Here is a 16,337-nt window from a genome sequence, read left to right as displayed (position 1 = left end):
CTAGAGGTCCCTTCCAGCCCCAACAATTCTGTGACTCTTTCTTAATTGTCTTCCAGTAACCTTTGTACAATGTTTCTGGAGAAGGAAGGGCCAGATGGACCTCTGCTGCCCCATGAACTGCTTGGCAGGGATTTTGAATGCTTTCCTATTTTCCTCTGAACACAACTGCAGACTCATCCTGTATCAGCCTTCTGTAGAGAATTTAATTGTGATTTTGAGATTTCCCAAGTTAGTTTGGTATGAAAGCTACATCCATGGGCAGCTAACTAAGTCTCTAAGAGGCTTTACTGCTTGTTCTGCCTAAGTAAATTGATTTCTATAAAGAAATGTGGTTTTTGAGGTTCACCTTCCAACCATACGAAAGAGGACCTGGGCAGACCTGTTATGTTATGCTAAGCTTATGTGCTTTGGTATGTGAGGGTCTTTGACCATAAAACTTAGTAAATTGGCTCCAGCCTTCCCTAATTCTACTGTATGCAAGAGGAAGAAGCTTCTGTAATGGATTAGTCTTTGAGTTTTATGCTCTCTGAAGACTCCGTAGAAACAGTTATATGAGACACTGTGTTATTTATGTTACATAAAGCAATGCTTCCAAGATCACACCAAGGAAGAGATGTCACACTGGCTTCATAAGGGAGAGTTTATCTTAGAGCTTCAAAACATATCTGGGGGTATTTCTCAATGGAGATGCTTTTCATCTCCCAGAGATTGTCAGCAAGTGTTTTCTGTCTCCAGAGCAACACTGATATATTAGCAGAGATCACACAGCCTTAGAGCATCGCCACAGGAGAGCCAGGCTTCTGCCTCTTCTGCCACAGCTACCAACACAGGGAGCAATTAGTGCCCCAGTGCAAATTGCTCTCAGTTGGATCCGGAACGATAACACCAGCAAGAGGTCTGCAGGCTGTTGTACACAGACAAGTGATGGTATTTGAATAGCATCATGTTTGCTGAGCACTGGTGCTGGGTGCTGGTCCAAACACATGCACACATGGCTACAGTCAGCTTTGTTTTTCAATTCATTTTTCACTAAGTTGTCTTATAGAGGCATAAATACGTACTGTACCTCAAAAACAAGGGAGGACATAAAAGATTGACTTTCTTACACAAATAGGAGCTGTATAAAGGCATCAGTTACTTTGGCTGCCAACTGCACTGAAGCTGCACTTTGGTAATTGACCTCTACTTCTTAATCTTTGGACAACGTAAGGGTTTACTGATATTTTAAGATATTAATGGTAACTCCAGGTGTAACGTATGATATCTCCAAAAGCGGTCTGATAGTTGCTTATAGAAAGCAACTAGAAGTAATAGCTTAGAAAAGACACTTAGAAGGAAGTGAAACATTATAAGCAACAAGTTGAGACATCCACATTAATTATGCTAAATAACCACACAAACCTTATGGATAATGCATTACATACTTTTATATTCAAATAATTAGTACATGATTACCAGAAGCAATTTCTACTTGATTAAATAGCTTCAGCACTCAGAAGTGCTTTTACCTGCAAAGGAAGTAGAATGTTCCAATTAAAATAACTCCGAGAAGGAGAAGTGAAGCCAAGAGAACTGCAAACAGGTCACCTTTGGTTTGAGACTTGATGCTGGGCAGCAACACTTCTTCGCAGCGTGCTCCTGTATAATTCTCAATGCACCTGGGAAGCCAAGTTGTATATGAATGAGAACATTTGTGTGTCATCTAACATGAAAAGTCTTTTTGTCTTAAGTGGGGTGAGAAGTTTAGATTTCTTTCATACACACTTTGTTAGGGCACTTCCACTTGCCTCGTATTTCTGGGCATTTGGGCATTACGTTTATATTCTGATTCATACCGTTGTTCCATAGAATTGTTGTGTGTTTCTCAATATGTTTATTGGATTAACGGTGTATCACAAAGTTAAATCTGCCTCTTTCATAGGTAGATTTAATTAAATCCAGCTTTTTAGTGTTAACCGAGTTATCCCACAGGATCCCATCTCGCACGCAGTAGTCATACTTTCTTTTCTTTTGTGTAACCTGTCGCTATTCTTTGTTGAAGAGCTTGTATTGTCAGTTGAATAGATCAAGGAAATGGGAATTCATCTAAGACACCTAAAGAGCAAAGACACTCCAACTGCAAAGGTAGTTTTATGTCAGTGAAATAATTTGTTCCAGAAAATAATTTGTGTTCAGTGAATGACTCTGAGAGACTTAAAGGTTTCCCTACTGTGCCTATTTCACATAGTGAGCTTCTGAAAAGCAAAGAGAGGATTCACAATGCATCATAAGCTACAGAAGAGGCAAAAAGTTTTGCAGAGTGCAGAAAACATGTTGAACACTTACGTTTCTCTCAGACAAGACTTGTTTGCACGTCTAGGCAGTCAGCTTAGGCACTCTAGGGAACAAGGCTTCTGAGGAGCTGCAATGAGCTGCCTTAAACTACTTGTTATGCAGAAATTAGGCTCGTCTTATGAAATGACTACAGCCTGAACAAGTGCTCTGAGACTTCTGCCTCAGTATTGAGACATTACTAGGAATGAAAGGAACACATAAAACCTCCTTGGTTTGAAGAATAGTCCCACCCAACCTGCAACAGGAAACCTGGTGTTTATTGAGAAGATTCAAACAGAACTGCCTTCCTTGCTGGTAAGTAATACATCTGAGGGAGGAAAAAGAAACTCCATCCATGAGAAGGAGGCTTCCTTTGTGATGACAATGTTGTAGACAATCCTGTTGCATCTAATTGTTCTTAGGTAGTTTGCAGGGAGGAAATGGAAGGATATGGAAATGGAGGATAGCCTTAAAATATGGGTTTTCTATTTGTCTTTCATTGCATATAGACATGAGCAGGACTTAAATGGCAGCTTGGGAGGGGAGTGGTGTCTGTATGTAAAGTGAAGACAGAGAAGACTGACTTATGTAAGACTGAAGCTTGGTCTGCTGCTTTCAGAAGATGTCTGCAAGAAGCACAACAGCAAAACCCTTAGAGCTCCCAGAACAACCTCCTGACAGAGCAATTAGAATCAGAACAGTAAGGGCTGGACAGATTCCCCCAGTTCAGACTGGAGTTGTGTGCCTCCTGTAGCCTGATGTCTGTAAGCAGCAGAAACAGAATCATAACCAGAGACACAAACGGAGATGTGACCATGGTCTAGGGCCAAACGTGAAGGGCTGCATGGGAGAATCATGTGGGTTTTTTTATGGTCTGTTTTAGTAGAAGTAGTAGTAGTAGCAATAATTATTATTAATAGTGTTAACATGATTAATAGTATTATTAATAACACTGTTATTTTTTACTGCACTGCTTATATGAACTGAGCTAACCATTGCCAGAGCTGCTGTGAGAGATGATGACTGGGGATAAACTAAAACAGTCAGACTGCTGTGAATGTTTCCATGTGTGTAGGTTGAAAGAGCTCTGAGGACAAGACAGCAGCTTCTGTAAAGGCATTCATATTGTGATGGCTAAGTGTAGGTCAGGAACTGAAGCAGGGACACAGAAGGTGCCTTGCTGCTTGTCATTCTCTTGGTGTGGGGGGGAAGAATTAGCGTACCAAACAAGTTCTTGTTGCATGTTGGGCATGTAGGTCTAGTTGACTAAAATGGGTTTTATGCACAAAAAGTAAGTGTATCTACAAGGAAGACTGCAAAGGAAACGCTGGAGCTATGTATAGATAGTGCCACAAGGTGCTGATTATTATTTAATGAAGCTTCCAGCATGTTTGCATCTCTGAGAACCAGTGATAACCTGTCACCCAAAGGAGATAATGATCTCCCTCTGAGATGGAGAGGGATGGAGAGCTGCTTGGATGACAGCTGAGCCCTCTGCCAGGCCAGGCTGTGCTGTAAACCCATGAGCTGTGATGGCAGCAGCAATGGCCCAGATATTACAAGGACAAGCACCGGGGTATGTCAAAGAACAGTAGCAGAGGAAGTAACTGATAGAGCTGTGTTGTTTAAGAGATTACTATATATCCTCAGTGTTCTCCATTTTGAGTTCTTCTTCATATGTTTGGCTTAAAAAAATTGTGTGTGTGGGGAGAAGGCATCTGAAGCTCTGAGATGTTTCAATACTAAAACTGTAATAACCCATTAAATAAAGCAGGTAACCTGGAAGTTGTCACCAGTTAATACCACGCAACCTAATGCAAGTCATGTCAATAAATATTCTGAAAACATGAAAGTGAAATTTGGTTTGCACTTCACGTGGCATACTTTAATTCACAGTTTGTTTCCACTCCAGCCTGGATTTACTGTAAAGCTGAGGGATTAAAGAGCATGCAGCTTCTCTGCTACGTCACAGTGTAATACTTCAGCTCCTCTGGTTGGGTGCCAATCATTGCTGACCTTAGGCTTACCTTATTTTGAAAGGTTTTGTATCCTGTGCTGTGCTCAGGAAATCTAGAACCAAACTAACTGTAAAATGGTGTTTTGCTATAAAAACTCACTCGGTAAATGGCTTAGAAATTCATATTGATCAAAAATATGTACGCTGAAGTTAAACTGCTCTTCATTTTTCTTGATTTTAGCACTTATTCTGCAAAATCTTCTTAAGGAATTTATTGCATCACAGAAAATGGAAAGCACTTTATTAAGTGACTGCGTTCTGTATGTATCTGTGTATGTGTTTGTGCTCCTCTCTGTTTCTATTACTGAAGGTCTCGCTTCTTGCTATTTCTGGCACTGAAGTCAGAATAATGTGTGACATGGGCAACTTCAGGCTCTATCTGAGCTCCATAACGTATTTAGCGATCTCAATTGCCACTGGCAGCTGCAAGGTATGATTTCAGATAAGAGATTAAAAAGGGGTTAAGGGGGAAGGATCAGCCAAGAAGGAAAAATGTCGAGCATATCATAATCCAACAAATAGATTGCTGTCAGCATATCACTGCGCTCACTTGGTATGGCTCCCAGCACCAATTTTCTGTGACTTATGGACTAATACTTCAGTACTAAAGGTCTTCAGTACAGGTCTAAACTATTACATAAAGAACTACTAACATGTACTAACATTTCCTTTTAATTCTTTGTATTCAAAAATAAAATCTAAGTCTTGTGCAGATGACTGGAAAGGAAAAAAGATAATCCCATCACTTATTAAAGCTCCAATCAAACAGCCACCATTTCCAAAGGACAATGTGAGACTTTTCAGAGTTACTGCACTCAGCTGCTGGGAGAAGGAAAGACAGGTGGACTGCTCTGATTGCTTGAGATAATGCTCCAGGTATTTATTGTAAGTATGGGGGCATTTCAGGAGCCTATTGCTGAGAACCTGCAGCATAATTTAAGAATAGAAATGTAGCTTGAGTAGGGCATTGTTCTCTGGCAAGTGAGAGATAAATGCTTCGTAGAACTGAATAAAATAACAGCAATAGAGAAGGGAATATAATATTCATAGAAGCATTCTTGAATACCAGTGAAAACTGTCAAATAATGCTAGGCTAAAATGAGACATGAAGAACAAATAAACTTGGTATAAACTGAAGCTTATAGAAAAGTTCTAGAGAACATGTATAAAGGGAGCTAAGTCAGTGGTCCAAAGGAAAAATGAAGCAGGAAGAAATAAAGGTGATCTTTCTAGCTAAAGGAAGTTACATAGATAGATCAGGTTAAAATGACAGGGGTGGAGAAGTGTTGAGAATTACTAGACTGAGCTGGCTTAAACAATCCATGGAAGCCATATTCATGCTCTGCTTAAAGATGAACATAGGGGGAAAAAAAGGAATGCAATGGCAGAGTTGCAAACAGGTCATTGAAACTGTAGCAAGTTGCTCCTAAATAGAAGACAGAGCCAGATGTTTAAAGCAGTCCTGAGCCTTCAAGAGGAAAAGGAGCCACGAGGCCTAGGATTCTAAGGGGAAAACTTATTCATATAGTCAAGTTCATATAGCTTTTGTAGGAACAGAAAAAATGAGATTGGGTATCTCTTGGTTGCATTTCCATAATCAAATGTACAGCTAATGTGGTCCTACCAATAGGCTCTTCTGTTTTGCATTTTCAGAAATGCCTTAACTGAACATGTTCAAATACTGGCTTCCATGAGTTTTTACGAAGGAGCTGGTGCTGATGTGCAAACCAGTGGAGGGCTGTGTTAAATACACAATGACCGATGCTTTAAGACAACCAAGAAAGGTAAGGGTTTCTGTGTCAAGTCTTTTCCTGAAATTGGTGGGAAAGAAAATTAGCAGACATCAAGAGCAAGCAGCAAAACTTACTCAAAAAATCTCCTTACACTGTTGCATCAGTAGAGCACTAAATATTGCAGTGGTGTTGCATACTCAGTGGCTGCAAGCAGGACAGAAAAGCAGCCTCTAACAAGCATGTGGTTTAGGAACAGAGTCCAGACTGATGGGTATTTATATGGTGTCTTCTAGAAGTAGTCAGGTCTAATAGACACGACTTTAAAAGTCAGTAACCACTCTAGGTTGACCTCGTTTATAATGGATACCTAAAAGCAGAACAAAAGCTAAACATGATATACTTATAGTTGTTAAATAAGGCAGGGGCTTGAATGAATGAGTACAAACGATGTAGAAGCCTGCTTCTGGGCTGTAACGTTAGTATGTTATAACAATTACTTGTGGTCACCAGGCTGGGTTGCACAGTAACATTTGCACGCTGGCAGCCTGCTGTTTCAGTACACACAGTCTGTTGGCTCTGAATAGTCCTGCGTAGCATTCTAAAGTTGATTTTTTTTTAATGGAAAAAAATATATCTAAGAAAGGAACATTTCTAATACAGTCAGATTTGAGAGACAGCAGCCTTCAGATGTTTGAGAACGGCTGTGAGCCCAGACATTCCTCTTACAGAGAGCATCCAGGCTTCTGCTTTCCTTGTTGCCAACACACGCCCACGTCCACGTGCTCACGCACACACCCACATCTCTTGTCAGATCAGAGGAGCAGCTCTTATATATGAACTTAATATAGCAGCTGTGCTGGAGACAAAACACTGACATAACACGTTAATCAGAACTACCCACAGAAGCATCAATAAAAGGGTGGAAGGAAATAGATGGCATTGAATTAGATGTCAGGACACGACTAGCAAGACTGGAATTACAGTTAGAGATCGGATCAGAAAGCATCAATAAAAAAATCAACACAGCAGCTTTCCAATAACACAAAGCATTACTGCAGTCTCCTTTGCAGACACTGCCTGTCTGATTTAGGTGAGAAAGCGGGGTTTCCTTCTCTTCCAGGCTCTAAGGTGGGTGGCACAAGCAATATCTGACAGATCAAACACTGGAAGTAAGATTTGATTCAGATGCACACACAGACTTCCCATTGCTTGTTATTATATGAGGGTGTTGATTTTAATTTTCCTCTAGTCTTCTTACAGTGAGGAAAAAAACTGCATGTTTCCTGGTAGAAAAATTACTTGCATGTACAAAAAGCTCTAAGCAGTAAAAGACACCTGAAAAATAAGCTGTGTGCCAATGTAAGCAAGATTGTGTAGCTGACAGCTTCAAAATCACCATGATCTTTGGTCTGTAGAATGCTTTACAAGTTGTCCTAATCCATACACGATAAGGGCATCTAGTAAACATGAAAAAGACTTCAAAATCAATTCTGAACACTGGTGGTGACATAGCAAGGATATCACATGTGGGGCCGTTCAACAGTGAATGAAGGTCCCATTTAGGAAAGAACCAGATGAGGATAAGGTGTACAGAAATATCCTGATGGCTTGTAAAGTCAAACATCCTAAAGCGTGTATTAACTGTGTGCTCTGCTCTGAAAACACTGAGTGTAGGCTGAGGGGGGAAAACAAACAAACGAAGCAGCAAACAACAGCCTGTATCTTCTCTGAAATGAGAAAGAAGGTTCTCAGAGATGTCCTGTGTAAGACAACATGGATACAGCAGAACTTCCCCTCACAATGAAATCTTAACTCTGCTCTGTGTTAATTAATGATGATGAGACAGCTGCACATCAAGTGCTGAGGCAAACATCTTTCAGCCCAGCGTTTTGTGATACACCTGAGGCAGCTGCTTTCACAGCCTTCTCTGTTCTGCTGTGTGTTTGTTTATTTAGTACAGCTGAGCATTCCCAGGTTTGAAGCTCATCTTGCATATGGTGACAGATGTGCCTTTTGATGCTGAGGTCATTAACTCGGTGTTAGAAAAGGAACAAAGGAAGATGGCAGCTGAGCAACCTCATGTTTTAACATAATCAGCTGTATTTAAAATCTGCTATATTGTGCTGTGGGTGGAAAAGAAGGTCAGCTACTGTTTTATTTATATTACAGCTCTCCAATGTATATATATCCAATTCTGAATGGATGTTTCAGCGCAAAGAACTAAAATTTCCAAAAGTGAACAGTGTCTCTTAATTTGCTAGGATGCAAGGTGCAGTTTTCCCATTTATGTTGTGAAATTACTTCCAGTGGCACTTCATCAGGTAAGCCTGACTATGTTTAGCTCAACGCATTTGTCTAGATGAATAAAGTGCCAAGGCAAATGTGTTTTAAGGTATCTGTTCTTATTCTATTTGTCTCTTTTAGTCAACACAGTGCTAACAACGAAGCAGCCTTTGAGTCTAAAAATCTGCTTCAGCTTTTGTGTTATTGGGGGTGATGGTCTGAGAACACCTGGAAGCTGTCGGTGGGGTCTGCAAGAAACGTGCATGTAAGGAACTCAGAGCAACTGTGTGATGCTGTGATTCTGTGCTGCTGACAGCCCTGCAATTCCAGAGTGCAGAATATCTTCCTGAATTCTGCTGAATAGTGATGCGTTTTTTTCTGTCGTTTCTATTCACATCACTGCTGATTACTGAGATATCTGTGTGTAAACAAAACCTTTCTCATCTATAATTAGCTTTCTCCGACTGATTAAGGAACATGCTTAGAATGAGGACATGCTTAAATAGAATGCTTCTATTTAAACCCTTATAACTTCATAATCAACCATTAGGTACAGAGGAAAAATACTCGATAATTTAAATGCAATAAGATTGCCTGAGTGTAACAGAAATATTCTTAAGATGGTACTTTTCTGCTTCAGCAGATTATAAAATCTTTTAGCACGTGAATTAGAAATGACTTCATTTGGAGCTTTTTTAAAGCGGAAGTGATCCGTGCTGACTGGCTTGTGCTCCTCAAGAACGAGTTCTGAATATCTGTTACTTGTTATCCACAGTTACTTCATCAAATATGCCTTCCTTATTATGCAGTCCACCAACAGTCGAGACTGGGTGCTTTGAAACCATATAACTAATGCTGTTCAGCCTACTTTTGTTCCACATAAGCCATTAAATATCAATAATAAGGGATTCTTTCTAGAAAAAAACAAACATGCATATATCAAGGTACATGGAATGCATGTTTTACTTTGTATGTGTGTGTAGTATGTATTGTACAGCACAGAAGTTTAGGGGGTTTATCAGCTATAATTACCACATTACTCTCAAGCCTTATCCTTGATTGTGGATTGGATTCATCATATGACACTGGACAATACACTTAGCGGTGACATGCTGTGCTTGTTCTTTAATTAGCATTTACTACAAAATTACCTTAAACAATAACTCAGAATTACGAAATGCAGAACCATGAAAATTGAATTTTAATGGTATCATTTTATGTATTAGTAAGAAAATAAAATAAAGGGATCGGTCTGTATTTCCACAGGGAATCCAAAAGCATTGGCTGCAGTCACTGAACGCAAAAGCAGGAGATGGACTCTGTAGGGAAGAATGGCCCAATAAACTGATGGCCTAACAATTATCTATATTTACTTTGCCTAGATGCTTCTTCACCAAGTGGTCTTTGGCTGTCACCGTAAATCTGCCCTTTGAGCATCTCCTTGTGGTTCAGAGAACAGGGTAAGTCTTGCTTATATTCATGGTTTTGGGGTGGTATTTTTTGCCTTAAAAAATAATATTCCTTTTTGTGCCTCTCATTTTTCTTCATGTCAGGCTATTTTTGCATGATCAGAATTTTTGCAATATAATACATCTGGAAGAAAAACTGGGAATGTACTTTGCTACTCCCAATACCTTGACTTACACTTTATTCTCTGTTCGGCAAAGGGTATTTTGTTCCTTTCTGTATTGTAATGAGGGGAGGAAACTTGGCCCTAAGTATAGATGTCATCCTGAATGAATACATAACTGAGTGCTGTTGCATCCATCAAACAGGTATACCCCAGGTATACTCATTTGGTTTTCCTCATTGTCATCTCTGTGGACTTGGTATGTTATGTGAGTGTGAACTACTGAGTTTTGGACAGCAGTAGGTAACATTTTCTTTCATTCAGTGGTTTAACAGTGCATTTTTAAAGCAGCAAAATGGAGAAACAGTTTTGAGACAGATACTGTCCAGTATTTAAACACACAAATGTTAGTTTCACTGACCTGCAGAATGGACTGGGTACAGTAGGAATCATATAGCAAATGCCTCCATTTAGACAAAAAGATCCGTAACTGGTGCCACAGAGTTCTTCATGATCTTAAAAATAAGACCAAAATAAAGAGTGAAAATTTGAGATTTCTGTATTTTCATCAATAATTATAGTTAAAAAAAAAAAAAAATATATATATATATATATTTATATATATATATATATGTATGTATATATTTACATATATATATAGTGTGTGTGTGTTTGAGGGATGAGTTGTGGTGCAGCTTCATTTTAAGAAGAACAAACCAGGACAGAAAAAAACATTTCCCATCATGTCATGGGAGCGTGAATGAAGTCCATATATCATTTTAAGACCAAGGCAGTTATAGCACAGAGATCAACAGGGTTGAAGTTTCATGTTCATGCTATCCAAGTGCTGCCATCCAAATGGTAACTGGACCTTTTGGCACGTGTACAGATAAATTAGGGACCTGGAGGGCAGACGTAAGCCTGGAAAGGCTGTTTCATGTTTGACCTTATTGCACTGGTTCAGGATGTGATATAACAGAAAAATGATACACCTCATGTCATTAGGAGGGAAATGGAAATTTATTTCAACTCTGAGGCTTTCTATGCTTGTCTATTGGCAAATAATTTACCACAAGTTCACCATGGAAAGATGGTCAGAGTCATTTTGCATGGGAAACTGACTGCAAAATGGCAACAGAAAACAAGAACTACAAGTTATTTGATTTCAGTCTACTCAAACGTAACAGTGAAACTTCTGTGGCAGTGTAATTGAACTGAAGGCCACACTCTTCCTAAAACGAAAAGAGAGAATACTGAATACATGAACGCTCTATCAGGATACAAGAACCAAGTGAGAAAAAGCAAAACTCTCAGCTTAGACCTGGCCTCAACTCCATTTAGTGTCTGAGGGAGTCACGTGTTCAGATTCTACCAGTTGGAAATGTGAGACGGGGTAGGCCTCAGCGAAAAAGGATTTCAGATAACTCAGGAAAAGCCTTCAAAGAAATTCTTGTGAGAATTAATGAGAATGTATTAACTGCCTTATGATCCCACCTTACAGTTGTACGCTTTTTCTTCACCTTTATTCTCAGAATATTTAGGAAAAAGATATCTCACTGTTACGGTGTGATCTATGTATTGAGGACCAGCTCTGCAATCCAACTGAACATTTTTGTTCTGGAAGAACACCTCAGGTACCCTGTCTTATAAAAAGTGAGGGAGAAAGAACAAGAAGTGCCTTGGAGGCCTTCAAAACCTTTTCGATTGCAATTACAGACAATTTCTCTACAGGCTGTTTCTTTCTAGAGCCATGCTTCATTCTAACGCTAAGGGGAAAATTGTAACCTTAATTCTACCAGCAATGGGATGCATGAACAAACATCTACATCCATGTAGGTCATGTGCCCCATTTTCCAAGTAAGTGTGCATTTCATTAATACCACATTACATATGAGTCCTTTGCTGCTCCTTAAGGAAAGTACCCAAGTCATACAGGATTAGGTAGACCACACAGTTATGAAAGAGAAGAAAATTCAGGATACTCCAGCAGTAAATGAGTAAATAAAAGTTGGTTTCTACTAGTAGAGGTTTTTTGCTATTATTCCAAAATGTGTGTAATTGTATTCCATACCCACTTCACCAAAATACAGCAGCTTGGATCAAATTTGATAGTTATGGCTCTGTATGTGCATTACTTAATTGCCCAATTGATATGATTGCAGAAATGCTGTCAACATATGTTCCACATAGTGTTTATCTGCATTCTGATATATCCTTCCATATTAGAGATTAAAGAAAAGTAAGACCCAAAAGTTATTTTAAAAAAAGAAGTCTGTTTTTGCTGAACAAGGGAATGGAAAAGAATGAAACACTGGAATAGGCTCCCCAGGGAGGTGGTTGAGTCAGTGTCCCTGCGGGTGTTTAAGAAACATTTAGATATACTAAGGCACGTGATTTAATGACAAAATACTGACAATGGGTGGATGGTTGGACTAGATGGTCTTTGAGGTCTTTTCCAACCTGAGTGATTCTATGATTCTGTGAAACAAGATTGTTCCTTACAGAGCTAGACATTATTTGAAACTGGCAGAGGTAGCAGCAGCCTCTAAATACACTGACACACAATGTGTTTTCAAGGACATTCGTGAACACTTGTCACTAAATTATCTTGCCTATTCCCATTTACTTTTTATTGTTTTTAATTAAGTTGACCATCCTATCTATTAAAAAGAAAAGCAAATGAAGGCTCAGCACCACCTTAACCCTCAGAGAACCAAACTAGCCTTGATAATCCACATGCTGCCTCAAGTGTGGTGCCTGGCCCAGACAATAAAAGTCTATGGACTGCCCAGGCCTGCCATCTGCTAAAACAAAAGGGTCGGTTGTGGGCAATGTTGACCAAAAATAAAGGATCTGTATGCGGACTGTTTGCTTATTGATCACAAGCCATTAAATACTAGGACTGAGCAATTAATTTGTTCCATTGACAAGTTGTAAGTGAAGACATTCACATGCAGCAGTTATGGCGTTCCCAAGGGCAGTTGTCAAAATCAATGCAAATTCAATGAATTCTAGTTATATGCATCTGCAAGTAAGGAGCTGAAAGAAATTACCTGTTCGCATATTATTCCAGCAATTCTAATTCTTGGTCAGAAGCTATTCTTCTAAAACAGCACCTAAAGACAAACATGTAAATATAGCACATCATTATTCATCCTAGTGACCTTTTCCCCTGAGGAGGCAGCTACTGGAATGCATCATACAGTGTTGCTGCTTCGACATTTGTTGTACTTTGACAGCAATATTACATGTAAATTCCATTAACCCAAACTTAAAGGCAAGCACTCAAGCATACCATTAACTTCTAAGGGTAAAACCAGAGAGTGAAAACCAATTCACACTGAAGCACGCTTAAATACCAAAAAGTATTGGATTTAAAAGTGTGGACAATCAATTATAAAATATGGACTAGAAGCTGGCTGGCTGCACTGAAGCTAATCTTCATATTGCTAAAAAGCAACTTATTCTGCCAGCTACAAGCATCTACTGCTGTTATATTCTGTTTTCTTTGAAGACATACTCAAGGTTTACCGTACCAAGTAAGCTACTAAACAAGCCTCATGTGGAAGTTCTTATCTTTCAACATTTGCTTTTTTTGCTCCTAATTATATGTTAAAGTGTAAATAAAATAATCAGACAGATTGTCTTGTATTAGAGGAAATGCTAAGAGGAACCTAGCAGTAGAACAATCCCTATTTCTCTTTCACCTTTAAAGATGTAGTATTTCTTCTCCTTGAACCAAATGATTTATTCCCACTACGTGATTCAATGCCATAAAATCTCAACTCTACCAGAAATAACTTCAGTTTCTAGTGCTACAAAGGAAACTTTCTCTAGAAGCCTATCTCAAAATATATGTTTTCTACACTTACAACATAAGCACACCATTCTGTGCATCTCCTGAACAACCCAAGGTGATGTACATGTGTCCGTACATCTCTATTTTGTGTTTAAGCTTTAATAGAGTATCATAACTTCAGGTTAAAGATCACTTTTAGGAGCGATTCTGCTGACAGAACTCACAGTTGTGATGTGGTGCTTTGTTGTTTGTTTATGACCTTAAAGTAAATCATTAGGTAGTCACGCATTTATAGGTAAATGTTTTTCTCTCGAGTGTTTGTTGCAGTTGAAGCATCAGAGTCCCAACCTGAGCAAACCAAACTCTCTACCTCATCAGAAAAATACACTGATCTATTGCTATAAAAGGTAAATGAATTGTTACAGAAGAAATTATCGCTAAACCTGATTCTAACTTGTAAGTCTGTGCACGTTTAGAAGTTTATCTTGCATGCACGTGGGGAGCTTTTTGAAAGATTACTGTGTGTACCAAGTTAGAGTATTTTAATCTGGCGTTTAAAATACAGTCTGTTTTGCTTTGCACCTGTTTAATTCATTGGAAATAATTCAGGTCAATTCTACCTTTTTTCCCTACATCTTTGTCGGCCAAACTGGTATTGACAGTGATAGTAAGTTTGAAAGATTACAGTTTATACATTCAAGTTAGGTCACCAGCGCCTGCAGAGAGAAATATGGATACTATTTTAGCCTCTTCAATTACCTCAAAGTCCTGTTTATCTTTATCCTCATAGTCTGATTCTGTTACTAAAGGCTGCAGTTTAAGTGAGGATTGTGTTTAGAGTTAACAACATCCTGGTCCCCTGTAAATGGCAAAGTTAAAGCATGTGTACGTACTTTGCTGCACTGTGCCTGTGAAGGAGTAACACAGCCAACATGTGTCCCCTGCTGAATGCTGCAGAAGTGACAGAAATACCAGGTTACTGTTCTAAAGCAGAGAAATCACAGATTAAAGTGAAGCATGTGGGAAGGAAAAACGATGCACTTCTGGGCTCCTTGGGCACCAAAACACTGGGGAAAAGGACGACTTTTTTCTTCTTGTTGGGAACTGCTGCTGGATTTCTGAGCAGAATGAGGAGACAAACACAAAACTGCAGTGGGTTCAGGGCTAGCAAAAATGTGTGCTAATGCATGGCTGTGCTGGAGTCAGGGCAAAACCTTTGGAAGTCATTGGATTTGTCTTTAAATGAACCTGCCTGCTTTGCTCCCCATACACTGAGAACAGTGAGCTGTAATTATCACCTGCTTTTGTGTACTTTTAATGGTTAACTATTCTAAGTACTCGTGAGTTGTGGGATAGCACAGTATCCCCAACAGATGGTAGCTGGAGCACAGAGAGAGAAAAATCCCACACTGAACAAGGATCCGGACTGTGCTTTATGGTTCTTTGTTATCCAAGCATTAATTTCTATAGGAGCTCTCCCCAAAATGAAGCTAATTTCAGTCAGATGCCCATTTCACACTTTTACTGTCCCTTCATTTACCTTAAGGTGTATCTTGGAATGGGATTTTACTGCAATATGTATTCTTTTTAATGGGAAAAAAAAAGTAAAATATCACTCATTCAAAGCTGGAATATTTGAGGACTGAAAAGAAAAAGGGGAAAAAAAGATGTTAGGAATTGTGCTAATCTGCTCGTCGGCTCCTTAAAGCCGAGCTGCATTCTAAGATGAGTCCTTTGTATCTCCCAGGGCAATCAGTGACCCACGGCTCTGATCTGCTCCGAGTTACCTCAAAGTCTTGTTAAAAGGAGTTTCTTTTCTTATGTAGGTGGCAACTCGTAACTGCCCTTATTGCATGAGGCTGTAACTGCTGTTAGCACACACAGGCATCAGGAGTGAATCCAGCTGCCCGCAGCAAACCAAGATCTCAGCAAGGAACACTCTGAGATAGAGAACAGCAAGTTTGCGTTAAGGACAGTGCACAGCCCAGCTCACAGCTCACAGCTCACAGCTCACAGCTCACAGCTCACAGCCCAGCTCACAGCTCACAGCCCAGCTCACAGCTCACAGCTCACAGCTCACAGCTCAGAGCCCAGCTCACAGCTCACAGCCCAGCTCACAGCTCTCAGCCCGCCTGCAGGGACACGCAGGAGCTGCAAAGCGCTGAAGGTGAGGCGGTTTCTGTGTGACCCGCTTACCGGCCCTGCTCTCAGCCCTGCTCTCAGCCCCGCTTACCGCCCGGCGGTGCCGCGATCCCCCTCACACACACACAGGGCGATCTGCTGAATCGACGCCGCCGTTAATCCGCATGGTGTAACCCCGGCGCTCTCTGTACGCGGTTATGTAATGCGGCTGTCTATACAAACACAACAAAACAAAAACACGGGCGGAACGTTAACGGCCACCGGCGCCAATTCGCGGCGCGGTGTCACCCTGACAGAGCCGGACAGAGCCGGACACAGCCCAGCCCAGCTCAGCCCCGCCGGGCCCGTAGCTCAGCCCGGCTCGGCTCGGCTCAGCCCGCCGCCCGTCCGTCCTCACCTCCCGCCGTGGTTCAGCCGGCTCTGTGGGCGTGTCGTCCTGCCCTGATCGCTGCGCGCCGCCCGGCCCGGCCCCGCCCCGCG

At 40.4% G+C, this 16,337-nt stretch overlaps 1 protein-coding gene across 5 annotated transcripts in view; it reads right to left on the bottom strand.

The window, feature by feature from the left end:
• Nucleotides 1-16,337, bottom strand: part of NRG4 (neuregulin 4) — a 23,655-nt gene extending 7,318 nt beyond the window's left edge. The window contains exons 1-7 of one of the 5 annotated variants that reach the window (XM_032446907.1): nucleotides 16,255-16,337; nucleotides 15,949-16,069; nucleotides 15,503-15,655; nucleotides 15,256-15,357; nucleotides 12,970-13,032; nucleotides 10,338-10,431; nucleotides 1,509-1,658 (exon numbers count right to left, since the gene is read on the bottom strand). In XM_032446907.1, coding sequence (XP_032302798.1) covers nucleotides 1,509-1,658; nucleotides 10,338-10,431; nucleotides 12,970-12,979 — 254 coding nt within the window. In that variant the 5' untranslated portion in view covers nucleotides 12,980-13,032; nucleotides 15,256-15,357; nucleotides 15,503-15,655; nucleotides 15,949-16,069; nucleotides 16,255-16,337. Of the gene's footprint in view, nucleotides 1-1,508; nucleotides 1,659-10,337; nucleotides 10,432-12,969; nucleotides 13,033-14,608; nucleotides 14,667-15,255; nucleotides 15,358-15,502; nucleotides 15,656-15,911; nucleotides 16,070-16,254 lie in introns of all 5 variants that reach the window. The other 4 variants (XM_015872470.2, XM_015872472.2, XM_015872473.2 and 1 more) reach the window with 4 other exon arrangements.

The sequence above is a fragment of the Coturnix japonica genome, chromosome 10 (assembly GCF_001577835.2).
Source record: "Coturnix japonica isolate 7356 chromosome 10, Coturnix japonica 2.1, whole genome shotgun sequence".
In the NCBI taxonomy this organism is placed as follows: Eukaryota; Metazoa; Chordata; class Aves; order Galliformes; family Phasianidae; genus Coturnix; species Coturnix japonica.
The sequence above is the reverse complement of the archived record's forward strand: the minus strand, read 5'-3'. Positions and strand labels throughout refer to the sequence as shown.